This window comes from Mercenaria mercenaria, chromosome 1 (genome assembly GCF_021730395.1).
Source record: "Mercenaria mercenaria strain notata chromosome 1, MADL_Memer_1, whole genome shotgun sequence".
NCBI lineage: Eukaryota > Metazoa > Mollusca > Bivalvia > Venerida > Veneridae > Mercenaria > Mercenaria mercenaria.
This window is the reverse complement of record NC_069361.1, coordinates 45,519,174-45,546,986: the sequence shown is the minus strand read 5'-3', so window position 1 is coordinate 45,546,986 and position 27,813 is coordinate 45,519,174. Positions and strand designations below refer to the sequence as shown.

At 37.2% G+C, this 27,813-nt stretch overlaps 3 protein-coding genes across 3 annotated transcripts; 1 reads left to right on the top strand and 2 right to left on the bottom strand.

The window, feature by feature from the left end:
* The first annotated feature begins 639 nt into the window (after positions 1 to 639).
* Positions 640 to 3,386, top strand: LOC123540202 (cdc42 homolog). Its single transcript, XM_053544173.1, has 3 exons — positions 640 to 676; positions 2,167 to 2,225; positions 2,976 to 3,386. The coding sequence occupies exons 1-3, from the start codon at positions 640 to 642 to the stop codon at positions 3,384 to 3,386; spliced, it is 507 nt and encodes a 168-aa protein (XP_053400148.1).
* A 1,272-nt stretch (positions 3,387 to 4,658) lies between these two features.
* LOC123540208 (uncharacterized) lies at positions 4,659 to 7,006 on the bottom strand. The gene is made up of 4 exons (XM_045325043.2): positions 6,867 to 7,006; positions 6,248 to 6,424; positions 5,965 to 6,099; positions 4,659 to 5,716 (listed from the first exon to the last, which is right to left on the bottom strand). Exons 1-4 carry the CDS (start codon positions 6,955 to 6,957, stop codon positions 5,547 to 5,549), a joined length of 573 nt encoding a protein of 190 aa, XP_045180978.2. The 5' UTR covers positions 6,958 to 7,006; the 3' UTR covers positions 4,659 to 5,546.
* Positions 7,007 to 8,732: 1,726 nt separating this feature from the next.
* On the bottom strand, positions 8,733 to 15,289 carry LOC123540196 (uncharacterized). Its single transcript, XM_045325017.2, has 2 exons — positions 14,813 to 15,289; positions 8,733 to 12,746 (listed from the first exon to the last, which is right to left on the bottom strand). Exons 1-2 carry the CDS (start codon positions 15,175 to 15,177, stop codon positions 11,438 to 11,440), a joined length of 1,674 nt encoding a protein of 557 aa, XP_045180952.2. The 5' UTR covers positions 15,178 to 15,289; the 3' UTR covers positions 8,733 to 11,437.
* Positions 15,290 to 27,813: the final 12,524 nt, after the last annotated feature.

Sequence of the window (27,813 nt, the reverse complement as noted above, 5' to 3'; positions counted from 1 at the left end):
TTACCTCCCTTGACGGCCCGTCCGCCAGACTGAAATGAAATGAAAGTGATAAAAACGCCTCGTGTTGGACTACAATGACACAAACAAATAATGTATGAACTTTTTAAATTAAGTAATACATTCCCTGTTCTGTCAAACATTTCCTCCCAAAATATAAATAAAGATAATGTCACAGCAATGCGTTTTGTTAAATTGTTAATACCTTTAAACGACTTCTCCTGACGAACGGCGTGTAAGACATTCATCAAACTTGTTTTGTAGCATCATTTTAAGGTCGTATACCAAGTTTGTTCAAATTGGGGTATAGCCCCTGTTAAAACTATAATAGAAACGACTTTAAATGACTTTTTCTTATGACCTGCTTGAAGGATCTTTAATAAACTTGATTGTTCTATCATCTATTGATACATATTGTGTATTTTAATATCTCTATTAAAATTAAATTCATATCCTTATTCAAAAGGTAACAAAAACGCTGCAATATTTTAAAAACTGCTTTCTTAATGTGTACTCAATGTACTTTTGCACGACCACCTCCATAAAAAACAACAACACCATCATCATCATCAGCAACAACAAGTACAACAACACGATTATCGAGTCCCGATAAAAAGTGCATCAAAAGTACAGTTTTTGGAAATGGTACATGTCTACTCTACGTATGTGCGTAATGCGGGTAATAAATGTTTAGACACGGCATATCAAATGGAATGTACAAGAAAGTAAGCTAATTAAAGCAATACTGCGACAAAGTAACAGCCAGTATCACTTATGCATGATATGTTAACAGCTCATACAATAACCAATATATTAACATTTATATTTTGCATACAAAGTCCGTTTACTTTATATAAATGAGTTTCGCTAACTTCTTCTTTTTGCTTCACCCATTCTTGTTGTATTAACCCACAAAGAGTCCCTACTTTGTGGCAGTTTATCCAGCAAAAGAAAATGGGAGGAAAAAACAACAACAAAAAAACACGCACACAAAAAACAAACTCAACGACAGTAACTGTTGTTTAAGACAACCGCAACAATTTTATGACTTCCTCTTTTTAAAAACAAATGCACTGAAAATAAGATAAATAAGATTTATCAAAGGTTTTCCCGTACTTACACGAAATTACGTTTGATCATGTTCTGTTTCCTAAAATCATTTTCTGAAAAATATCGAATCGTTTGTCAATGTATATGGAATATAATATTATGTCAATACTCAATATGTTTCGTGCAATTTTGTCCCTAGACTGGCTCCCGTCCCTATGTTTGTTCTTATTTACATATATCAGTTTTCTTCATTAAGAGGGAAGTAACTCCAGAGGGTTGTTTCTACATTGACATTTTTATTGCCCCTGGCTGGTTCAGCCATCAGATAAAATTGTGCTATTTTAGAGGCTTAAAAATTTCTAATAGAATGTTTCCTGTATTTATATAAAAAATAACCATGCAGCCAGGGAGCCAGGCTATTTTGTCCCTAAAATTGTTCTGTTGTATTCGATTATTAAGAAGATGCGATGACACGAAAACACGATGCAAAGGCGCGGGTATTAATATCGCACTTAAGCGCGATGATCTTTCGTCTTGCATCGTGTTTTCTTGTCGTCTACCTCTCGCTAGGAGGCGATAACACGATGCGAAAGTACGATGTTATCTCGCATGTTATATAGCATTGTGTTATCATGACCTCTCTTTGCATCGTGTTTTCTCGTTACTGCTCTTTTAAATCGTCTGACGGTTCATCAAACCAGTGTTATATAAAAAAAACCCCTATGTTCAGCATGTCCTATGATGGGCAACTTATTACATAAAATTAGTTACTTTTAGGATGGGCGTCTTCGACTGGAAATAAAGGCTTGAAAGTAACGGATTTGAAACTGATAAAAGTCTAAGCGAGTGCGAATGTTTCCTGTGACGAGTTGACAAAAGATAATGTATCTGATGTAAGTCGTCCTGAACCACTGATTCATTTGAGAAAGTTGACAGTTACGTGCGGAGAAAAACAATCAGCACTGGCACCATCTAAGAACACTGATTAGGTAATTTTCCGACGTTACAAAACTGAAATACAGCTGAAAACACGACGTTTATTCAACTTGAAAAACCAGTCCTTGTGAGTGGTTTTGTTATGTTATGCCATGTCATAATACCTGTCCTGTATTATTTCAGTAAGCCTATCAGTATGCAACAAGCCAATGATCCTGGGGTTGTTTGATACTGCAGGTCAGGTATGTATCTCACCACGGAAGGCTGTATTCAGTTTTATTCAGGATTCCTTATATAAATCATCGGTCCATAGTTCGTATTATTGACTGGTCTATTCTTTAACAATATTGCTGGGCTGCCATGTAATAAAACATTATTTTAATGACTTGTCGGTCAATAATTAAAACTGTTGGCCCGAGGTCTGGTAAGAGTTTTGACTATTGCATGATCTGCAAGTTATTCAATAACTGCATATTGTCAAATGCTCCATTTTGAATATAATTTGATGATTGTTGCCTGAACAAGAATTTTAAAGTACAAAAATGAACCTTTATGAAAAAGAGAGATCCACTGACCTGCTGGGAAGTCGTCATATCTGGAACAAGCAAAACCAAAGCGAGTCAGTCATTTATTCCAAAAGGAAGGAGGTAGTGTTATTTCATGAAATACCGTATCTGAGGTCATTTTTGCTCTAGAAGCGCCGTTTGCTCCAGATGCACCGTATCTAAGGTCATTTTTGCTTTAGAAGCGCCGTATCTGAGGTCATTTTTTCTCTAGAAGCGCCGTATCTGAGGTCATTTTTGCTCTAGAAGCGCCGTATCTGAGGTCATTTTGCTGTAGAAGCGCCGTATCTGAGGTCATTTTGCTCTAGAAGCGGAAAATTTAGATGTTTAATACCATTTAAGCTTCCTTAGTTCCTTGAACTACTGAGGTCATGTTTTCTGTTTGTATTTGACAAATGCATCACGTAATTATTCATATTTACATTTCAGGAAGATTATGATCGTCTAAGAGTTCTTGCATACCCGGATACTGACGTATTTGTTGTCTGTTACTCGGTTATGGGTCCAACATCTTTCGAAAACGTCGAAGAAAAATGGGCACCAGAAATCCGCCATTACAGGGAGACAACTCCATTCATACTTGTTGGCATGCAAGTTGACCTAAGAGACAATTTTTATGAAATTCAGAGACTGCAGAAAAATCGACAGAAACCAGTGACCTACGAGATGGGATTGCGGATGGCCAATCGGATAGGTGCAAACTGTTACGTTGAATGTTCGGCTTTGACGCAGAAAGGACTTAAAGCCGTATTCGACAATGCGATACTAGCGGTTATAAGTCCACAGCCAGTATCAAGACCGAAAAGAAGAAAAACAACATATATGTGTCGGATCTTGTGACAAATGCAAACACGAACATTGTACTCTTCTGTGATCAAAATATTTGACATGAAGTTATCGTTCCTTTCTCACAACAACTAAGGCAGTTTCGTGGTGAAATGTTACTATTATATAGAGACACTGTCTATCTGATCAAATCTGTGACTTTGTTTAAAAATTACACATTTACTGGATTGATTTCGGTAGAGGAGGGATTAAGCTTCTTTCACTTGAACGTCGTTAGAATAACCATATTGGCTCGTGCATAAGATACAATGGTATCGCCTGTCTCTGCGACGGATTCTACATTGCAACAAGTATACCCTGTGATATTGAGAAGCAGCGTCGCTTTCTATACGTGCATATTATGTTGCTTCATCATAAGCAAAGTTCAAACTTGTCTCTAACATTTATTAACTCTTTAATTAACAAGGAATGGCATATTGTCATATTTTTCCCTTCATAATATATTGCTGAGTCTCAGTATTTTCGATATCACAAAGCTGTACATATAATGTTACTAATGTCTCCGTACCGGTGTTTTATCTCCACGGTTGACACTTCTTCAAATGCATCTTAAAAAGAACTATTTTCTTGGTGTAACTGTCAGAGATTTACGCTTTAACTCAGTGACAGTGTTGGTCATGAAACATCAAACTAAAAACATTAAATGTACCGAATAATTGTAAAATATATATAGATATACGTAAACATAGTTTTTGAAGCATGGGTGTTCCATGTTTTCAATTGCAAATACACGGCGAGCTGTCTTGAAGCATATTATGCAAGGAGTGTCAATCGTGGATTATTTTGCCTGTGATCAAATAAAGTCTCTGTCTCAGTTTTATGATGTACATTTTCCTAGTATGAAAATACATGTAAATTAAGCCGAGTTGAAATGTTATTTGAATTCTTTCCTCAATTGTTTATGTTTTCGCTTCCGATGCTTGTGCACTGTAGAGCGTTTTAGCTTATCTTCCCCTGTGACATGTGATTCTGTCGGAAGTTGTTAAGTATGGTATGAAACAAGTTTGTACACCACATTCAAAGAGATTCTTTACCGCAGTTACAGCCCTTTCTCTTCAGGAAGTTAGATGTCAGTTCTTTTTATAATACGGACAGTGTACTACAAAATTCATGACATGCAAGCATAGCAACAAATTGCCGAAACTTAAAATACATGTACTAGTAACCTGTATGGTCTGGAAAGTGCACCATACAAATATTATGTGCAAAGATAAATGCGCAACGTCGATCCGCATACTCAAAGTAAAGGAAATAACAAAGCCCATATTCCAAATGTATAAAATATATATTTACAACATTTTTCAAAAAAAGAGATAACAACCTTTAAGAACAATGATAAATCATATGTATATAATACAATGTACACGTATAGAAATAATATTTACAAAATATTTAAACTGAAATCGCACGTAGTAGGACAGAATATCTCAACATCTCATCTGATATTCATGAGTGTAACTGACAGAACACTGTTTTTCTACTTAATGAACAAGAAAATGCGTCGTTATTAGTGCTAATTACCGTGACTTCTAACAACGCAATCAAGTTCATCACACTTTAAATAAGAACATAAAGTTTCTGCAAAGTGAAAATGTAGAACAATCTATATAAAATCTGGCTAGGTACTGGATAATTTGTTTTCATTTTAAGATTTTGCCACTCATGATTTCCGTTTAGACGCTGGTTGTTTGAATGTATGTATGTATGTATGTATGTATGTATACAAGTTTATTTATAGTCGCCACCGGTAACCCATAGGGCACAAACTTACGGCCCCTGGTTTCGTAGTCACTGGACCGCTGCGTTCGCTCTATGGTTGTTTGAAGGGAAGAAACCTGTTTTTTTTAATGGCTGAATAGCCTAAGGAGTTATTTCCCATGCTAAAAACACATGGTACAATCCCAAACAGTTTCACCGATCCAAGTAGTTCACATAGCGCAACATCATTAGTTGCACATATGTTACAAAGACTTGTCTGTCTAAATGCGTGAAGTCATCTGGATGAATGCCTGTTCAAATGAACGAGAATCATGCACGGCCGCCACAAGCCTTACTGGCCAACAACTCATTTAGTGATCTCATTTACATGTTTTTCACGCCGGACCGATTGTCTGTGTTTGTGTTATATCCAGTCTGATATGATTACAATTCTTATTAGTAATGCTTGTTATTATGCTTAAATTCTTTAACCATGGTAGCAAGATGTTCCATGCCTTCGAATATGCCTTCTCCAGAAGTTGCGCACGCAGCCTGAATATACCATTTCCGGCCTGTAAGCTTCTGCAAGTGTAGCTCCTCAATAACTTTGGAAGAGTTCAGTGCATCTGTAAATAAATAATGTTTTTAAATCTTTAAGATTTAAATATAAAATCGCATTTTTTTCAGCATCATTCACCTTGTAGAAAGTCAACTTATTTATAATAAAAAATCGGCTAAAAAATAATAGCTTTGAAGTAAGAAAAAAGTATATGGGAAAATAATTTATTCACTGAATATTTTTGTCACTTGACATAGCACAGAACTTAACCTTGATGCAGGATTTTTAGCTCAGAGTACAGTCGACTTAACTTACTTGGCAGATCTTGTTTGTTTGCCAGAACACATACTGGCACCCCTCTCATCTCCTCACTTTCTGCAATACTGAACAACTCCTCCCGGGCCTCTGACATTCTTTCTCTGTCCGCGCTATCTACGACGTAAATCAAACCTAAAAAGACAATAAAATAGTTACGTGTACTATCATTAGAGATGATTAGTTGAATGAACAAAAAATATTATTTTTATACTGAAACAACATATTTAGTGTACCAAAGAGCTAATACAATTTAAATCTAATTGTCAAATGTTTGACCTACCTTCACAATTTTCGGTGTACCGTTTCCACAGGGGCCGGATTTTAGTTTGGCCCCCTATATCCCATACAGTGAACTGAAGACCCTTCACAGGGGTTACAGTTTCTACGTTGAACCCAATGGTAGGAATAGTCGTCACTGTTTCGTTCAACTTAATTTTGTACAACACAGTTGTCTTTCCTGTAAAAAATAAAAGAAATTTATCAAGTCAACATTAAGTATCAGTGCTAAATAACTGAATCACCTGTAATTATATTTGAAGTTAGATCCTTTGTGAAACGAATGACCGTGGTATTTAAGAAGAATTTAGGTATGAGAAATGTCAATATAATGTAAAACATTGTAAATAAAGTGCAATAAATTATAAAAGTAATGTTCATTAATGCATATTCTAAGTCCACAGCAAAATACTAGAACCAAAATCATACAATGTACAAATTTTATTTTACTATATGTCCTAATTAGTAAGTCATTTGTACCTATAACGTTTAAAATTACAATGATATTAGTATCTAATATTAGTTTGAAGACTAATTTACTGTTTCGCATAGTTCATTTAAGGACTTGAAAATGAATATTTAAATAAAACATTTCTTAATTGTATAAACAAAATAAAATATACCTGCGGCATCAAGACCCAGCATCACAATCCTGGCCGGGCAGGTACTCCAGTCCTCAAATAGATTCATCAGTCGCGATATAAACAATCCCATGGTGATAGCTTTACAATGTCTATAAAACGTGTGTCTGTGTTATCAAAGTTATCATATGATTTCAGTTTTGGATATTCACCGATACGGGATTGCTTATATATCAGTTTTAGATAGGATACAGTCATTTTCACCTGCTGTAATTTTAACGCGTATGTACTTCCAGCGTGGACAAAATAGTGTAATATATTGATCCGAGCCTTTTGATTGGCTAGTAAAAATAAACTCGGATTTTTGTCGTCTATATTTAGATATCCATTAGTAACGATGTAAATAATAACATGAACACGTGGAATAAATGTCACTAATCCGAAATTAGTAACACTAATGTAGCCGGAGTCAGGACGACCAATGAATGCAGATACAGGAAAAGAAAAGGAAAGATGTGAAACAATAGGAACTTAACGATTATCTTTAAACGTAAAGTCTGTCGTGTTGATTGATTTCTATGTGCATGTCTATACTGACCCAGTTTTTGTATTTCTAATTATTGAAAATAATTTAGGAACAAATTTGTGGTTTTGTATTTACCACCTAGATGTAAAATACACTAGCTGTTAAAGTGTGCGGATGCCAAAATCGAAAGCGGTGTAGATATGTCTTACTGGACATACGGGTGTGTTTAAATAAGAATAAGGGAAGTTTCTTTCCTTTACAACAAGTGTTAGACAAAGCTGAGAAAAAGTACTAAGTGGGAAGATAGATCATTAGTCTTAAAAGAAAAATGAATACTGTTTATTCGTTGGGTTAGAGCAGAAACATCATACCATGCACAGATATGTCAGCATGGGCTATGTCCTTTGACTTCGTTGCTGGCAATATAACTGGAGGTAGATTATAATTCATAAGGTCAGAACTTTGGAACCCACCATTTACCTCTCTTAAGCTATTGTTGGAATTTGAATAAAAACATCATATAAATGATCGATGTATAGCTTTGTTGCGCATATTTTAACTATTTTTTACTAAGCTATAGTCCTTTCATTTTTAGACATAAAGTCTCTGGACTTCATCTCCACAACTTCAATGAAACGTAGTTGTGCATATAACATTATCACATCCTGCTTCGGAGATTCAACTCCTTAAACGCATATTCTCACAATATTTCTCTTTTACTTTCTGTGAAATTCGAATCTAGTTAACGTCATTTCTCATCAACCTTTGGCTAGAAATTCAGTTATGCTTTAAAAGAAGCAGATTTTGTAAATGCGGATTTATAACCGTTAAATATGTAATTTTTGAATAAGATTTGTCAGTACTACTCCTATACCTTTAATGTTATTTGAATGACACATCGTTTAGGAACATTGCTACGCACATTTTAAGGGTTTCACGTTAGAATATTGTTTCAATGTGGTATGTTCCTATGCATTTAAGCATAAAGTCTGTATAGAGATTATTGTCTGGACTTAATCTCTACAACTGGCAGCAGGATGCAATGAAACTTCACAGGACTGAATTTAGCGTAGTTTTGCATCTCATTTAGATCCTGCTCGGATTTGTTTAGCCGAGTTATGCACCTTCAAATGTTAAAATTTTGAACAAGATATGTCCACAATATTTCTCTTATATATTTTCTTGTTCCATCTATTTCTCAGAAACCATCGTTCGAAAAGTTAGTTGGAATGAATTCAAATAAATTTTAGATATTTTAGATAATGAAAGATGGAAACAGGGAAAATACATAGTACATGCAAGAAACATAACCTCTACTCAAACTATTGCAGAATTATTTTACCTTTGTTTCTTTCTACCTTAATAAGCATGATTTAGGCTTGTCCATGGTAAATATTCGAGTGTACTACAGCATTGCATTGCAACTTGCAGTCAGTATAAACAGTGCTGTGCACAATGACTATATCTTTGTCTCTGGTAATTCTTGTAGAGTTAATGACAAACTTGTACTTTCTTCAAAGAAGTTACAATACACTATGTATATGATCACTTGACAAAGCACCATCGTGGAGCATTCTTCGATCATTATCACTATCACGACATCATCTTCAGCAACATCATTATCATCATCATAACTGTACTTTGGATAAAATTAAATCTATAATGCTACCCTTTCTAGCATAGAATGCAACCAAGCAAACAAAAATAAAAATAAACAGCAAACTCCGATTGACTTGAGTCTGTTCGTGAGAGATAATGAAATTTGCAACACCCCATGTGCCCCATAGCACTGGCTTAAGTGGAACTTAAAATCAAACATAATGATTGAATAGACCCGATAATCTCAAAGGACTAGAAAACACCGAGTACAATTAAGGGGCGATTTATTACGGATTTATTACTCTTGTTGTAATATAAAATCTATAGGAAGACTATTTGGCAGGGGAAAAAAAAGAAGAAAAAAAACAAAACAACCAGGCAAAATAATAGCAAACTCAGCTTGACCAAGTCTGGTCATGAGAGGTATTGAAAAGTGCAACAGTCCTCACTCTCCCTAACATCGGCTCCGCGGTTTGTTTGGACAGCGACTTTTGTTAGTAAAACATCTTTGCTTATGTTTGATATTGAAAATAATGTAAAGATAAAAAACATATACTGTTACTTCTTTATTTCCATGAAAAGTAATATACAATATCAACAAAATATAGATTCCCTATAATGCAAAACATTTTACCCAGCAGTCATCAATGTCACGGTCAGTTGAGCAATTTAGGTTTATAATGACTGCTGTTTTAAGAAAAAAGCACTAGATATATCACTGAATGTGATGAACACCTCCGCCCCCCCCCCCCTCCCCCACCCTCTTCTAACCTAGTTATCTCTAAATGTAATGTATACCGCCTCCCACCTACACACAATAACACTTTATATTTCAAACAAAAAAAGTTTGCAAATAAGTCCAAAGGTGCGTAAGTCTGCAATGTCTAAACAAGCACTTATAACTGGCAATCTTTTTAACAAATGTTATTACACGGCATTTAAATGTGAAGCAGCTCCACATACATCTTTCATATTTAGCCAAGTTAAATGCATTTGACAGGGCCGGACCAAAGCCCGATCAAGGGGGCCCATGCTGCACCCCCTCCCCTTTCCACTTGGCCGAGAAGTTACTTATACCCATCAAAGTTGATGTTGGATCAGTTATAAGTGCATCCAACTATTTTGGCAAAGAAAGAATATTTTCTCAAAATTCAGACGCAATGAGAGGCCACCATTTCATAACTACAGTATTTCAAAATTGTCCAGGGGAAAGCCCACTGCCCCCACCCCCCGTATCCCCCCCCCGCCACCCCCACCCCGCCTCTCAAATATGAGGATTGTATCCCCCTCCCTTATCTCAAAATTTAGACAAAAAAATGCACCAGAGGCCACCATTTCATCCCTGCATTTCAATTTCCAGGGAAGCGAGCCCCCTGACCCCTCTAAAATGCGAAAGTTACCCCTCTAATACAACGTATCTCATAAATTAGACCAGAAAAATACGCACAAGGGGCCACCATTTCATACCTATATTTCAAGGAGAGCTCCCTGAACCCCCTAAAGTGATGGGAAATTATCCCCTACAGTACCTCAAAACTTAGACCAAAATTAATGCACCAGAGGCCATCATTTCATAACTGTATTTCAAAAATTCCCTTTGGGGAGATCCCCACCAACTCACCCTCCCCTAGCAGAGGCTCCACTCCCATACCTACCCAATTACCCAATCTCGGCGCTATGTACCTCCCCCCCCCCCCCCCCCCCACTGAATATTTCTAGATACGGGCCTGATGAGAATTTTCTACATTTAGAGTTTATATCTAATAATATAATATTTTAGTGAAAAATACGCATAGTATTCCTTTAAAATGACAACATTCTAAAGTTTAGACCACAAACGCACGCCTAAATAAATACTATGTACGTATGCGTAACTGTACAAGTATAAAGTGTGTGATTACTAGTATGACAACTAGTTAATATGAAATGTGTGAGTACTAGTAAATGCAAATTGTGTGACTACTAGTTAATATGGAAAATGTGTCGACTTGTAAATATGAAATGTGTGAATATAGTAAATAGAAAATGTGTAGCCACTAGAATGATATGGAATATGTGATTACTAGTAAATATGAAATATGTGATTTCTAGTTATTATAAAATGTGTGATTACTAGTCAATATGAAATATGTAATTAGTAGTCATTATGAAATGTGTGTTTACTAATAAATATGAAATGTGTGACTACTAATCAATGTGAAATACGCGATTACTAGTAAGTATGTAATGTGTGACTACTAGTAAACATGAAATGTTAAAAAGTAATCAATGTAAAATGTATGATTATCAGTCAATATGGAATGTGCGATTACTGCAGTAAGTATGTAATTTGTGACTACTAGTATATATGAAATGACTGATTACTAATAAATATGAAATGTTTGACTACTAGTAGATATGAAATGTGTGATTACTAGTCAACATGAGATGTGCAATTGCTAGTAAGTATGAAATGTGTGACTACTAGTTAATATGAATTGTGTGACTTCTAGTACACAGAAACATATTCTATCTTAGTTCTGAAACCTGTTTGAAATACCAGTCTGTCGTATGTTCTATCGTAGAGTAAAGCCTTTTCACATGCTAACTCCATTTTCATTTTTACTATTGCCACGTGTTTCGTTTTTGGTTTAAGCTCCAATATACCTTCCGTGTCTTTGCCGCAAATATACACTATACCCCCTTTACCTACGCAAATACCTGTTGGACTTTTCAAATCAGGGTGTGTTATGATTTCAACAAGCTGAGCTTTTTCATCCAGAATGACAACTCCTTTATGATTGTCGGCCACAAACACCATCTTCTCGTCTTCGCTTTTTGCAAGAGAAAGTGGTCTTCCGACAAAATCTTTGTCTTTGACGTCTTGAAGTTCTGTCCCCTTTTTATCAAAGACTAGAATACGGGATGGTCCCTCTCCTAAATCAATACCTCCGCAACAAACAAACAATTTTCCTCCGCAGGATGTTATTCCGCGACATCTGTCTTTTACATAGAATTTATGTTTAAGACTCAGTTTGTTGCAAACATTCACGAATTGGATCCTACTTCCACATGCTACAGCAATAAGATCATCTTCGAATTGGCAAACATCCCAAGGAGAGGGTGGTACCGTTATAAAATCACAAACTGTATACGCATTGTGACAGTCCAAAACTTTCACCTTGTCGTTTTGATGGTCAGCAGCAAAAATCCTGCCATCCCTCAACTGGCAAAAACCACGAATATCGATTGAATACATGTCACCATCCGAATAAAGCGGATGTTGTTCATCTACAAGTGTACCAATACAGTCCTCTTGTTCAAGAAATGTTTTTATCGGAGTGTCAAAACGGACGGCCAGTGTCTCCTTACCAATGTTCTGCTGTATATGTTTAATAACAGCGTCGTGTTCCTTAATAACGCATTTCGTCTGCTGTAGCTGTAGGAATAGCTGCATTTTATTCTGACCGTCAGGATTAAGAAGTGTACTATGTTGTGTCAGTATACCGTTAAGTACCTGCGTTTTCTTTACGTCTTTGTTAATACTGTCTGTATGACTCGCAGTCGTTTTGTCAATCTTTTTCTGTATGGCGTCTACTGATCTGTTGAGAGAGTTTAGTAAATCATTTTTGACAGCATCAAGCTTTTCCTGAGCTTTTCGGTTTTGTTCAATTACTCGAGTTGCATCTTTTTGTCTTTCATACTCTACCTTTGCACAAGATTCTTTAAGGGTTGCGGTTTTTCTCTTTACTTGTCTAAGCTCTTCATTCTGTTTTATTCTTCCCGCTGCCTTTGGTAGATACTCAAGAGAGCAAGATCTAAATCAAATGACGGAGGTAATAATGTTTTACATAAAGCATAAAGTTCATGATAAAAGATAAAAGACAGTCTCTAGTTTAAAATTTTCCTTGCGGAGAACAGGTTTGTACTGGTACAGAATGCAGAAACACTGGTTGGTTAGGTCAACTGCCCGCCGTTACATAACTAAACTACTGTTGGAAAACGGCGTTACATGATGCGACTCGCACCTTCCCGGAGATATACAAATACAAATGGCGTAATTGTCGCTATAGACTTAGGCAACTATCTGTGGTTGAAGGTGCGGACATAAATTTCTTGCATACCGGACAGGATTTTCCCGTGTTTTTGCCGGTGCTAGAAAAACTCGTCTTACACCCCGGAGTGCAAGATGTCTCGCGTGTGTAATTTATGAATGAATGCGTAAATTCATATGCTACTATAATAAAATAGGGTCTGAAAGAAAAACATTCGTTTTAATTTATTTCTTGTAATAACTGAAGAATACGGCATGCAAGAAAATGAATCTATCACTAGATGAATGTGCGGATGGAAATATCTGGTTCTCGTTTAACTGTTTAGCGGTAACTCGGCATATAATCTTGCTCAAGGGTAAGTGTAAGGAGGCTATACTGAGTTATCTCAAAAGAATTTATTTTATTTCGTTGGATTAACGTCGCACCGGCACAATTATGTCATATGGCGACTTTCCAGCTTTAATAGTGGAGGAAGATCCCAGATGCCCCTCCGTGCATTATTTCATCACGAGCGGACACCTGGGTAGAACCACCGACCTTCCGTAAGCCAGCTGAATGGCTTCCTCACATAGAGAATTCAACGCCCCGAGTGAGGTTCGAACCCACATCGATGAGGGTATCTCCAGAGAAGGAACACTTAGAATTGGTAAGTCACACTTGATTGAGCAACTGATCGTGAAAACTGTTGTCATTACAAACTGGCCAATCAATCTCCGTGACCTTAGAAATAACCTCTGACGTTAAAAATATTTTTTTCCTAATTGAGGCGACTCTCTGGCTGAACGTGTTCTGCAGAATACATACATATTACTAAACCCGATGATGGAAAAGTTGCGTTGTTGAAACATGCCAAACATCTTATTTGTCACAAAGGTTAACATACGTCGTTACCTTCGAATGCATGGTCAATATGTGAACACAAACCCCATTGCGACCCTCTCACTGTGCGCAACAAATCCACACTTCGGATGCCCGAATGTCACACTTACGAGATTTAGGACAGATACTACTAAATTACAGCCATAAATAACTTGATATATGACCACTAACTTTGTTGTATGCGGGGAAGTAGACTGTTAGCACATCAAATCACTACATTAGGATGTTAAACAGAAAAAATAAAGCGCATAAGGTAGTGGCAAGGGTTCTTGTAACCGGATATCTAGATAACCGCCTAAATAACTCAGTGGTAAAGTATCCGTTTTGAGTGAGAAATTTTAACTTTAAGTGCCTGTCCATTGCACAACTAGGTCACAGGAGCTAAAAATAGATTTTTAACTGAAAACATTAAAAATCTTTTGTCTGAAACCACAAGGCATAGGCCTTTGATATTTGGTTTGTAGCATTGCCTAGATGTCCTCTACCAAGATTGTTCAATTTATGCTTCTGGGGTGAAAAGTGGCTCCGCCCGGGGGTCACAAGTTTTACATAGACTTATATAGGAAACAAACTTGAAAAATCTTCTTTACTAAACCGCAAGGCCGAGGCCTTTGGAATTTGGTTTGTAGCATTGCCTAGTAGTTGTCTAACGAGATTGTTCAAATTATGCCCTTTGGGTGAAAAGAAGCCCTGCCCGGGGGTCACTTGTTTTACATAGAGCAAAAAGCCCTTATAACTCGTCAATGCTTGGGCCTATGACTCTCCAACTAATAGGGAGGTTGGGCCTGAAGAGTAGATGACCTTGAAGACAAAGGTCAAAGTAACTGTAACCTTTAGTACTAAAAAGCTTATAACTCTGCAATACTTATGACTAGGACCCTCAAACTTAGTTGGGATGGTGGTCACAAAAATCACAAAAATCAGCTACCATACAACTAAATGAAGGTTACCTATGGTCTGAAGTTTCACAGCATTCCCCACACAGGACAGCGTCATGTTCAGTGCAAAACATTTCTACTAACGAATCACTGTGAACGTTACAGAATTTCCTTACAAATGTCGGTGGTATGTCACTTTTTTCACGAATCACGTCCATTGTTAACAACTTATGACTCCTCATTGCGACCCAACTTTTATGCATGTTTAGACATGCCTGACAAATGTAATCAAAACAATCCTCGCAAAACTTGACTGCTTCTGAATTCCTTCCTTCTTTAACACATCGGCTGCAGCAGAATTGGAAGACCGCGTCAGATCCAAGCTCAAGCGACTGTCCACCCGATGCCATGATTATTGTCTTTAAACCGTGTCTCATTCCATATTTACTTCCTTTTCAAGGTACCATATCGCTTTAACATGAAAGGTGTCCTATCAAACAAAAAGTACTTTGTTTATTTAGCAATTCTTAAAATTCAATACAAAAAATACAGTGAAGGACAAAAATAGACAATACACCGTTTAACATGCACATGTAAAATCGATTTATTAAGATACATGTTTATATTTTACGCGAATTGACAAACGATATATAATTGAGTTTACATGAGAGTACGGTTCTGTCAATGTAGATCTATTTACCAACTATCAAATGTTATGATAAAATAATCCGTAGCAGGCTTTTTTCTAAATTTCTTTTTTTAGAAAATATTGTTTAGCATAAAAGCAGATCATAAAAGCTATCTAGAGCATTCTCTGCTATAAAACATTTGGCAGATAAATATCCTTATGCAGAATTTAATTTCGATATTTTAGAAGCCTTAGTAAAACAAATGTATGAGTTAAGGATTTTAAACACTATAAAGTATTTATAGCTAAAAAAAATACTAACACAGTTGAATCTAGATATTTCGAACTCCAAAGGATCGATCGTTTTATTCCAAGGTAACCGAAATTTAACTTTAAATGATATTAGGGCAGTGCCATGAGAAAACCAACATAGTACATTTGCGACCAGCATGGATCCAGACCAGCCTGCGCATCCGCGCAGTCTAGTTAGAATCCATGCTGTTTACTTTCGAAGCCTATTGCAATTAGAGAGACAGTTAGCGAACAGCATGGATCCTGACATCCGCGCAGTCTGGTCTGGATCCATGCTGGGCGCAAATGCACTATGTTGGTTTTCTCATTGCACGGCTCATTTTATGTACGTATTTTTGGACAGGAAATCTGAGACAAACGAGGGCGGGATATCGAGTTTCAAAAGTATTTTGAATTAAAATATGACCTACAGTTAGTTTAACTGACAGTTAAAGTTTCGAACAACCTGGACACTCTGGAAAACTGATCTACGATTACAAAACTTAGTCTTCATTGGAATCTACAATCTGAACGTATTGAATGTATTCAATTGATTTGACGTTTTCTGAGTTTTGCTCTACGATCCTGCGAACTGTACACTTCTACGGGTGGGTTGCAAATCTGCAAGAGACCTGAATCTTCCTTAATTAATATGGCTCTATGACCTGGACACTTTTGAACATTGAATGTCACTCTACAATTAATGTCGATCACGCAGTTTTACATTTACAAATAATTTACTACAAGTTTGTGAAAAATTGTTTATTTATACTACATACGCGTACGCACGTAATATTTAAAAAGTATATCGCTTATGATTGAGAAAAAAACACCTTTTTTTATTGATCACTCATTTCAAGTATTAGTCAGGTATAATGCGCCTCCTAAAAATATGTTTCAATTTTATACAAATATTATTGTAAATTGTGAGCAAATGTGATTTATTGCCTCATTATCATCTTTCCAAGTCATTCCAGAGGTGTCACATCGGTATTTATATAATTCACTACGTTAAGTTGATAAAACATATACTAAAGGAGAAATTAGACCATATATCATCTGTTTATATATTTGTATACGTATACACATCGTCCGGGTCAAGGATGTATGTAAACGGCACTATTTCAAACGTACGTCACTCCCGCAGTTATCAGAGCATTTACTAATATGTAAATGGTATTTCTAAATAGTAAAAATTCATATAAAAATGAAACGCAGGATAAACATTTATCAAAAAGTGAAACATAGTAAACAACTTAAAATTGGTTGGTAGAAATGGGATTACGATTTGGCTTAATGAACTTGTTAGTTTTTATTACAATATTCGCTCTATTACTTCAAGGTACGTAAAATTTAAACACTACGCCGAGTTTAATTAATAAATAAAAAAAAACAACCTTTGTGTTAAATATTTTGATTTTGCCATTTGTACTCATTTTGAAATATAATCGGTTTTAGCGGCAAAAAATATGTTTTTTTCAAATAATAAATGAACTCATCTCCCCTGAAAAAACACAACAATAATAAGGCATGAAAAATATTAATGACGTTTAAGAAAAATAAAGAAGACTAACATAATAGGTGATTTATTAACGTCAGTTATCACTCCTTGCTACTGTTGTTGTATCTGCAGGGCAGGCTAGAAGATAGAAATATATTTTCGTAACAAAATATACATTGCATGTATTTGTTGTTGTTTTTCTCTTTGTACCTGTTCTGATTTACAGGACTTTGGTAATGGTAGCCACTGTGATTAATATTTAGTTTATTTACCATTTCATTTTATTTATTAAAGAGTTTGTCCGACCATGAGAGAGAGACTATCATGGTTACCTTGCTAACTTGTAATGTTCCCACTTTCCGCAAGTCTGCACTGTTGCTTCGTGACATGAAAGTTCGAACCCCACAGTGGTGAGGGACCAGCAATCTGAAGCCAACAACCTTAATAACTGGCCCATAAATACTCTAAATTCATAACTAAACTATTAAGCTTTTAAATTAACTTGTGCATTTATGGCGACCAATATATAAATTTTAAAGATTTCTTTCTTTTTTACGTTGTGAAGTAGAATGTCGCGGCGGTGGGCGTGGTGGACGCGGGCGTAGTCGAGGATCCTACAGACACACATGTGGTGGGGGAGGAGGTGAATCTAATGGGTATGTGTTTTACTTGTTGCATCATACATTATTCAATTTACTACAAACCGCTGCGTTCCATTTGATTTAACGAGGTGCATTTTTCAATATGAAATTACATTTCACTCTGGATAAATGATACATCATTTACATACACAACAACTGTGGTGATGATAAATATGAAATGTAAATATGACCTAGATAAAAGTAATTTCATTAAAGTATTTCATCTTTAGATATTAGGTTCAAATGTAGAAAATCCTCATCATATATATTATTAGCTTGGTTCACTAATGTACGTAAATGGCACCGAATTTAGCCATACTATACATTACTTATTCTACATTGATACATATGCTGTTCGTAACAAGTAAACACAATGCTTCATATATAAGTAATACACTTTGAAAAATAATGTGTTGTTGTGTTTATATATTACTCCAAACATGCCCCACTTTCCAAAAAAATGTGAATTTTCCATGAAATTTGAGACTTTATTTATGATTTTCGCCTTGGCGGCATCCTTTACCAGTCTTAATATTTTAACCACTACTTCGTACATGAAAAACCAACAAAAAGTGCAAAAATCATCGTTGGTGAGCAATGCCGCCATATTCAAAAACGAAAAAAACGTCCGTCTCAGAGACACATTTTTATCCGAAATTACACAAGCCTCGATTTCGGTAAAATGACGTTGAAGCTGACGTCACTTAATTAGATATTTGTTTTCATTAATTTGTTTTTCAAGCAACAGCCATTAGAGCTAGTGTTAAAATCAATAATATCGGATGAAGATTTTTAAATTTAAACGTTAGAAAATTTAGTGAAATATCACAAACGTAATGAGTGAATTAGCGAATTGTTTCCCTTTGAAATCAACACGCCATTATCGGTGGATACATGTCTGAAACTGGGTCAGAGAATACATGCAGTTATTGCTCTGAATATACGCGGATATTTAAAGTGCATGGCGGATTTAATAATTGTTATGGTAAGTGTTAATTCTCATTATAAATTATTCGTAATTGGAGGTGTAGTGCTCGCGTACGGTCTGGTACGGCCTACGGGGCGATAGCCTGAACCCGGAACACAGCAAGAGTGATTTCCCTTGGCGCGGGCAGCACGAAAAGACGTTGCTGGTGTTGCTAGTCAATATTATTTGGCTATTGTCCCAAACAGCATAAAGTACAGACTGATTCCACCTGGTAAGTTTCCCACAGTTACAATATTGGTGGCAGCAGTTCATTTAGAGCCCATATTTCGCCGAACAATAAATCGCTACCCGAACTTCTATTTTTAGGCTTGGCCAACTTGCCAGTCTAAAAACGGCTGTGACTTGTGTTGGAAAAGGGACCGGGTGAGGCGTAATTGAATTTAGTCGATTACGTTCTAGGTCGACAACACTTATTTAAGTGTAATAGGTTGAATAATTGAAAAATTATTCGACATTTCCAGACAGTTTGTTGGGACTTATACCATCGGAAATCCCTATAGTTGGCATTGTAGTATACCAAGGTTGAAGTTTAAGGATCCTTAAAAGAAATTTTTGGGTCAATCTGGAATTGAAATAATTAAATTTATTTCTGATTTTGTTGTTATTTTTATTTTTATCAAAGATGTCACAACAAAAGAGTCCAGAAGGTAAGTCAGTTACATCTGGTATTAGTGCACAAGTGGTTTCAATTAATTTTGCTACCCTTGAGCAATTGAGAATGATACCTGGAATTAATACAAAAATTGCCAGTGCAATTTTGTCGGTGCGTGAGGCGACGGGGAACATAACCCCGGAAGTCTTGTCCGTGTTGTGTCGTAAGAAATTTACAGAGTCTGAGCTGGGTCGAATTGATTTTACCCAGAATAAACTATGGCCACTTCAGGACAGTGATAAGGAGCCTGAGGCTAGAAAAGAGCCCTGTGCTTGGTCACATGTTAAGACCGGAAATACTCTAGCTAGGCCTGGGGACTTGATCACTCCTAGACCCAGAATGCATGCTGTATCTTCTGGTATGCACAGGCCATTGTTGAAAACTCCAGCTGAATTCCTTGGGACACCAGCATTGGGCAGGAATAAGGTATCGTTACCAGAAACGAAACTGAATTTCAACCTTGGTGAAGGTAGCACTCCTTTTGGTGATGATGGTAATGCCAATGCAAGTAGACCATCATCAGATGGGGGAGTGGGAGCCAACTATAGTCAGCTGGTAAAGAAATTAAGTTCTTTGCAAAAGCATTTGACGGTAAGGACAGCTGGGAAGCTTTTGATTTAAAGTTTACCAGATATGCTGATGCATGCGGATGGTCAGATGCTGAGAAATTTGAGGGCTTGTGCTGGTGTCTTACTGGCAAAGCTATGGACTATTATGTACTGATACATGATAGTGGTGAGGTGAACTCTTACCAGGGTTTACATAGTAAGCTTGAGACGCGGTTTGGTGAGCACGAGTTGCCAGCTGCGGCTCAATTGCAATTTCAACAGGCTTGCCAGGAAGAGGGCGAGTCGTTAGATGATTTTGCAGACCGGCTTTTGACACTTGCAGCAAGAGCGTTCAGAGGCCTGCCAGATTCATTTGTGACTAATCAAGTCATAAGTCGTTTCTGTCAGGGCCTGTTAGATAAGGATGCAGGCAATCATGTGTTTATGCTTGATCCTACGAGTATCCAACAGGCCAAGCAGGTAGTCCGTAAATACCAACAGGCACACATGGCTATATTTGGTATGTCAAAGCACCAACCAAAGCCGTTCGAAGAGGAGGAATGGTGCAAAGAGGAGGAACGTATTTTTGCAGTGCGAGAAATGGCTGGTAGCACACAAGGGGCACCAGATAATAGGACTGTCGTGGAGGCACTTAAGCAATTAGAGCTTAAATTTCAAGAAGTCATGACAGTCAGATCCAGTAGAGGTGAATCTGGTGAACTACCATAGAGGCTTTATAAAAGCAAAATCTGTTTTATGCTTTGACAGGCAAACTTCGGTTTGTGTGGCGGGGAGAGTGGGTCATAGCTTTTGAAGTTTTGATAAGGGGCTCTGATGCAACCGCCTGGGTTAGCCTTGCTGAAGGGGATGGACGAGTGTATGCTTTACACCAATGCATTGAATAAATAGATAAGTGCATGGGTACCATAGGTCCATGGCGGCAAGGAGAAGGTCATTGCATATGGTAATTATGGTAGTTATGTTCTTATTTGGTAGACTTTATTGTACGGAATGACCACTCAAGTTTAAGGTGATTCGTGGGGTTCCAAGAGCCTCAAGGTTAACTGGTGAGACGGTGGCCGGAGGAGCTGTCTCGGTTGAATATTGTGCTGCAGCACGGGGTAGGTCGTGAGCATGATAAAGCTAAGGCAATGTCTTGAATGCCGGTTGGAAGCATTCCAATGAATATCATGCTGGGACACGACTGGAGCAGTTACCTTGTGGCAGGTGTAATTACTGTTAAGAAGACAACGAAAGTTGGGGTCCTTTAACCTTGTAGACGACGCAGTGCCGTTGGTCATAGGGGACACCGAAGCTTCCATCATAGAGCGTTTTAGGGACCTAGGACCAACAAGGGCATGGGTACGACTGTCTACGGGTTTCTTGATGTAGACGACGCAGTGCCGTTGGTAAAGGGGTTACCTGGAGTTTACATCACAGAGCATCCGGGGAACCTGAGACCAACATTGGCATGGGTACGACTGTCTACGGGTATCAGGATGGAACCACAGATGACACCGAGGGTAAGAGTGGCAAGCCAGTCCTTGCAATAGTAGTGTCAGATGCGGGATGACCCTTCTGGGAAAAGTAGCCTACCAGATGAAGTAATTTTTTGGTGCTGGTATAGATTTAGACTACTCCGAGGGAGTTAGTAAGCTCCTTTGTGGTAGATATGTTTAAGGATGCTGTTGTAAGCATGAACATGGACCACAAGGAAGGTTGAGACCTAGGCTGTTTAGAGCCTCGGTAATACAGTCACGTCTGGACAGTCAGGTTCAGTGCCTACTGTAGGACGACCAAGTTCACAGTCTAAGGTCCTTTCCTCCGGAAAGGACAAACTAAAGACTTGCCGTGCTTAAGGATGCGACAGGTACCTCTGACTCTACAAAGGGTCTGGGGTCTAGCCTTCAGAATTCCATCTCGGTACCGGATCTAGGAGCTCTGAAGGATAAAACTGGACTGTATAGTTGGTGGTTCTCAGTGGAGCTGAGTAAAGTGTTGAAACAGGATTAGAGATTGCTGTTTGTTTTGGATTGGTAACGAGGTAGGACAGATCAGGCATGGTCCGATCTGTTTCGTGCCAGTCAAGCGGCTGAGTCAAATCGGTGAAACAAGGAACAATTTCTTCTGTTAGATTGTGTTTTATGTTAGTGTGACTAAGGTCAAGATGGCATACATCTTGGTATGCTGAAAAGTCTGAAGGAGGAAGCTATTGAACTCCGTCCAGCCTTAGCCTTCCCTCTTTGAGACATCGGACTCTGAAACAGATTAGTCCGATGAAGCCTCGTCCAAGAGACCCCAGACGAGGAAAGTGTGGTCTCACACAGTTTTACTAGGATAGGGCAGGCACCGCAAGGCCCTGTCACAGAGGAGACTTGAGCTCTGCTTGGACTAGCAGTAAGGTTACCTAGCCCCCCCCCCCACCCCCCTCTGTTAGGCAAAGCTCAGGTAGAGGCAACTGTGTGAGGTAAGAGTCAGCCGCCTGTTTGACTAAAGGTTGTTTTATGGTAAGTGTTCGGCTGCTGACCATTCTTGGAGTAGGAACAGTTCTTATGATAGCATTGACTATCTATAGAAGAACTGAGTCTGTTTAAGCCATAGGGGCTGATCCCGGTGCACTATGGATGCGGAGATCCATGGTCGCCGGTAGCGGTGATATTGTGGCTAAAGTGGCACAATACTAGTACTGGTTAAACCCAGGAACATCTCATATTTATGAGCAAGAGTCCATGGTCTACTTCCATGGTCTAAGGGACCATGGTATACCTCCATGGTCTAAGACACCATGGTCTCCTTCCATGGTGTAGGGACTACCTCCTTTCAATAGGACGGGGAGGAGTGTTGTGCTCGCGTACGGTCTGGTACGGCCTACGGGGCGATAGCCTGAACCCGGAACACAGCAAGAGTGATTTCCCTTGGCGCGGGCAGCACGAAAAGACGTTGCTGGTGTTGCTAGTCAATATTATTTGGCTATTGTCCCAAACAGCATAAAGTACAGACTGATTCCACCTGGTAAGTTTCCCACAGTTACAATAGAGGCAAAACAAAATGGACAGACCGCTTCGTTTGTTGACTTATCGAAGATACAACTTTGCAGCAAAAAATAGCAGTGTTGACATTTCGATTCGACTGTCTGCTGTCAAATACTTTTAATATCTTTCCTGTGTTTTTGTAAGTTTTCATGATGGCAGAATATAAGTGTAGCCAAGACAGTCGGGCGTCTACTAAGTTAAGTAGGCCTACATTCTGTATGAAACTTTCTATCTAGAATTTGTAAAGAGGAAAATGAACTGATGAACAGGAATGGGCTATTCCAGAAAATATCCACCCCTCCACTGTAGAAGCAGTTTTTCGGAGAAAATTACCCCCCCCCCCTCCTGGAGACATTTTACCCCCCTCTCCCACTTCCACCCCCCGGTTACCTGAGAAAAAACCCTCCCCTTCCTCCCAATACCCCCCCCCCCCTCCTCCCCTCCCCTCCTCTCTGGTTATTTCAGAAAATACCCCCCTCCCCCTTCCACACTCCGGTTACCTCAAATACCCTCCTCCCCTTCCTCCCAATAGGATCCCTCCAAATACCCCCTCCCCTCCTCTCCTCTCAGGTTGTACCAAAAAAACTGCTTCCACAGTGAGGGGGTGGATATTTTCTGGAATAGCTCAATATTACAAGATATTGTACATTGTTTAAACTGTCACAGATGTGAACAATTTAATAATTACATAGTCATTATGCACAGTGGAATCTATGAAAATTGAAAATTATAGTACAATAACACAGGAAAAGTGGTGTTTTAAATTGTCACGTACTTTTTGTTGTAATTATAGCAACTAAAATAGACCTCCTGAAAATTTCTTAAAAAAATCTACATGCAAATTACAATAAAAACTACTTTTTTCATTCACACTACTGCCATTACTGGTAGACAGCATGCTGGTAGGCTACTAAATAAATGAGAAATTCTTTTTTTATATTTTTCAGGATAACCTCCAGCAGTAAGAAATATAAAAGCTCACTGCAGTTTTGAGTTCTCAACAAGTATTGACCCCATACTATGCTCAGCAAGTAGGGCCCTTGTATTTCTGTGAATCCTCATGCAGGTATAAGATTTTGAAGTTAGTGTTTACATTCATATCAGTGTCAGTATCCTCAAATGCACTTTTTCAATATCAATTTAACTATGAAATTCCATATATCACTAAATTAAATTCCATAGTCTTCAAACAAATCATGACTCTATGAAAAAAAGCTTCAGGCCTGCAGTGCACATTTTACATTGGAATTATAGTGACGCCTTTGCAGAAATTTTATCAAGTAAACTTATCTAAAGGAAGTTATGTTTTGTTAAGACTTGATATTACTAATTTCTATGGGTTTTTTTCACTGAACTTTCTGTAAATCCCTGAAATTGGGTTGAAAATACTGTATTGCTTTATAATAAAGATGCTATATCATAAGCACTGTGAACTGGAATTCAATTAAATTTTGATAAATACAAGTTAATGTTAAGCAATATCTATAAGAAAGGATGAACTGTTTGGTCAGTGTTGATTCACTCCATTTTTGATGAGAATTTAATACATTTCTTATAAACTGTTCTTGTTTTTGTATGAAAAGTACAGTACTGCTGTTGGAAGAGGAGCAAACAGTGTGGTATCTATGGTCTACCATCACTTCAAGCATCATGGCTATGGAGAAAAGAATGTTTCATTACATATGGACAATTATAGTGGACAAAATAAGAAAAGTGTTGTACAATGTAATAAGGTAAGAATTCCCAATAAATAAAGAAATATTTATTAAGCACACAGAATTTGATGTTGAAATATTTAATTTTACAGTGTGTTCATACACTTCAGTTTGCAAAGTCACTAGTTTCCAGTTTATATATACATGTATAATGTGCATAATTTTATCTAAATGAAAAATAATATCTCCACCGATAAACATTGAATTACAATTTGAATATTGCATACTTACACAACATACAGTATTAAGGTTTCGATGGAGGCCTTGAGAAACAAAAATCAAACAACACCAAATCATAGAAAGAAAGAGTTATTTGACATGAAAATTGAACAGCATGTAAAACATGTATATTACTTTACGAAACAAGTGTCAGTATACTGATATAAACATTGAATTCCGGAAAAGGGCTGCCTAAAGGGGCTCCACTTCCGGACAGTTAAACGCCTTTAAAAACTCACCATTTTCAAAGAACTGTTACACATGTTTGTTTTGATGCATTTGCAATAGCGTGCGAGTGGTGAAATTTCACGTAACAATGTGGAACATAGTTTTCAGCAATTGTTTATCTTTTTTCTTTACAAATGGCATTCATTTTCAAAGGGAGACAACTTTTTCTCAAATATTACTTAAAATAATCGGAAAAAGTTGTTTCCCTTTGAAAATGAATGCCATTTGTACATAAAATAATCGGGAACAGTTGTCTCCCTTTGAAAATAAATGCCATATGTAAAGAAATAATGATAAACAATTGCTGAAAACTGTGTTCCACCTTGTTATGCGAAATTTCATCACTCGCACGCTATTGCAAATGCATCAAAACGAACATGTGTAACTGTTCTTTGAAAATGGTGAGTTTTTAAAGGCGTTTAACTGTCCGGAAGTGGAGCCCCTTTAGGCAGCCCTTTTCCGGAATTCAATGTTTATATCAGTATACTGACACTTGTTTCGTAAAGTAATATATATGTTTTACATGCTGTTCAATTTTCATGTCAAACAACTCTTTCTTTCTATGATTTGGTGTTGTTTGATTTTTGTTTCCCAAGGCCTCCATCGAAACCTTAAGACTTAGGTGTGTATGTAAGAAAATAAACTGTGTAGCTGGCATTTATTTGTTTTAATAAAGTGATGCTATGTTATATTCTAAGGACTCACTATTGCTACTTAGAAGTTTTTGTTTAAGAATTCATTGTTTAAATATACCTGTTATTTTAGCTATGGAATGTGAAAATCAATCGGTTGCCATGGCAACAGCACAATTTCAAATGAATTAAAATATGAGATTTTGCATTCTGAGTTGTTGATCATTCATTATAATAATATTTCAACAACATTTGATGGTGTGCCATTTTAACCTATAAGTGAACCAAGCCCTTTAAGTATAGTATACCTTTAAATATATATATGGATTTATCATCTTTTAAACATTGAGCTTTAAACTTTGCTTCGAAAGCATACTTCGAAATAACTGATATGACATTAACTTAACGACAAATATTTCTTTATAGGTTTTAAAGAGCCTCATTGGTTCTTCTTTAGATCCGTAAATTAAAATAATTGATATTTTCAGTTCCGGTAGTGGAGGAGCAAGTGCATGGTGGATATATCTGGCAGCCTCAGGAGTAATGTTTGCTTTCGTATAGCAGTTGTCACAGTCATCTGAAAAAACACGGGTCATAATTTGGCGAAAAAAATAAAATAGTGCAATGGACGTAGGGGGTGACATATACATGTTCACAATACTCAGCCGATTAACAGTTAACATTATTGTTTCAAAAATGCATATTTTCCAGTGACAGGAATAGTGGATACCCGATAGAATATACCACCTGTGTTCCTGAATTACGAATACTTCATGGCGTTGTTCATACTTTTTTCCGTCCCGTTGTACATAATAATACTGTATTTGTATGCCCACTTTGGTAGAACGCGACACTTTGAGAACTTTCGAGTAGCGTCTTGAAATTTTGCATGTGTAAAATTGACCATATTTCAAACAAGATGCAGTTTATTTTATACCAATAGAGCCGACCAGTTTTTGTACACGAGACGTCAAAGTTGACCACCAAAGTCCGTTTCTGAAACTGACGTTGTCGCGTATCCTTGGCAACTGTTACGGGTACTGCAACGCCACCAGCCAACAAATTTTCTTAAATTATACATTATTCGACGGAAATTGGTTTTTCCTTTATGGTGATGTAAAAATCATTGTTTTACACCGACAAATATTTGAAAAATGGAAAGAAAATCGCCGTTTTTGACTAAAAATTGACGTTCAGTTTCGCAGCATTTTTCGGCTTTAAATCAGCATATTACAAAATCCCTGAATTAATTTTTTTTTTTCAATAAACGGTGTTTAAAATGTATACCGAATCCAACAGCCATATAAAACTGGGGGGTCACCGACTTAGTTTTTTTGGTACATGTGATTTTATTTCCCCCACCCCCATGCGTAAAATGACGTCGCCGCATATCCTTGTCAACACTGTTACGGGTACTGTGACGACACCAGCAAACAAATTTTCTTAAACTATACATTATTCGACGGGAATTAGCATTTTCTTTATGCTGATGTAAAAATCATTGTTTTACACCGACAAATATTTGAAAAATGGAAAGAAAATCGCCGTTTTTGACTAAAAATTGACGTACAGTTTCGTAGCATTTTTCGGCTTCAAAGCAGCATATAACAAAATCCCTGAATTAAATTTTTGATTTTTTTTCAATTAACGGTGTTTAAAATGTATACCGAATCCAAATGACATATAAAACTTGGGGGTCACCGACTTAGTTTTTTCGGTACATGTGATTTTATTTCCCCCACCCCCATGCGTAAATTTTGTACCATAATTCGACGTCTGCAGATACGTTTGAGACATCATGATTTGGCCATTGTGTTTAGCTTATCAGCTGCACCATTTAGTGTTTTACTGGTTCTTAAAGAACTTTATATAAAACAAAAACAAACATTTTGTTCCACGGCAAGACGTTTATATATTAACAATGATGAAAACGTATTAAAAAGTGAAATCTTAGTACATTTCAATATGTTATATAACGTGCCACTGGTGCAAAAAAAA

What these genes read in the sequence shown, in the direction of transcription:
- LOC123540202 (XM_053544173.1), top strand. Translation starts at nt 640, where the DNA reads ATGGTACATGTCTACTCTACGTATGTGCGTAATGCGG. An exon ending in TACGTATGTGCGTAATGCGG is followed by an intron (nt 677 to 2,166) that starts GTAATAAATGTT and finishes GTATTATTTCAG; the next exon opens with TAAGCCTATCAGTATGCAAC. An exon ending in TGTTTGATACTGCAGGTCAG is followed by an intron (nt 2,226 to 2,975) that starts GTATGTATCTCA and finishes TTTACATTTCAG; the next exon opens with GAAGATTATGATCGTCTAAG.
- LOC123540196 (XM_045325017.2), bottom strand. Translation starts at nt 15,177, where the DNA reads ATGAGACACGGTTTAAAGACAATAATCATGGCATCGGGTGGACAGTCG. An exon ending in TGTGAAACTTCAGACCATAG is followed by an intron (nt 12,747 to 14,812) that starts GTAACCTTCATT and finishes CATTTGATTTAG; the next exon opens with ATCTTGCTCTCTTGAGTATC.
- LOC123540208 (XM_045325043.2), bottom strand. Translation starts at nt 6,957, where the DNA reads ATGGGATTGTTTATATCGCGACTGATGAATCTATTTGAGGACTGGAGT. An exon ending in GCTGGGTCTTGATGCCGCAG is followed by an intron (nt 6,425 to 6,866) that starts GTATATTTTATT and finishes TATTTTTTACAG; the next exon opens with GAAAGACAACTGTGTTGTAC. An exon ending in AAACAAACAAGATCTGCCAA is followed by an intron (nt 5,717 to 5,964) that starts GTAAGTTAAGTC and finishes ATTTATTTACAG; the next exon opens with ATGCACTGAACTCTTCCAAA.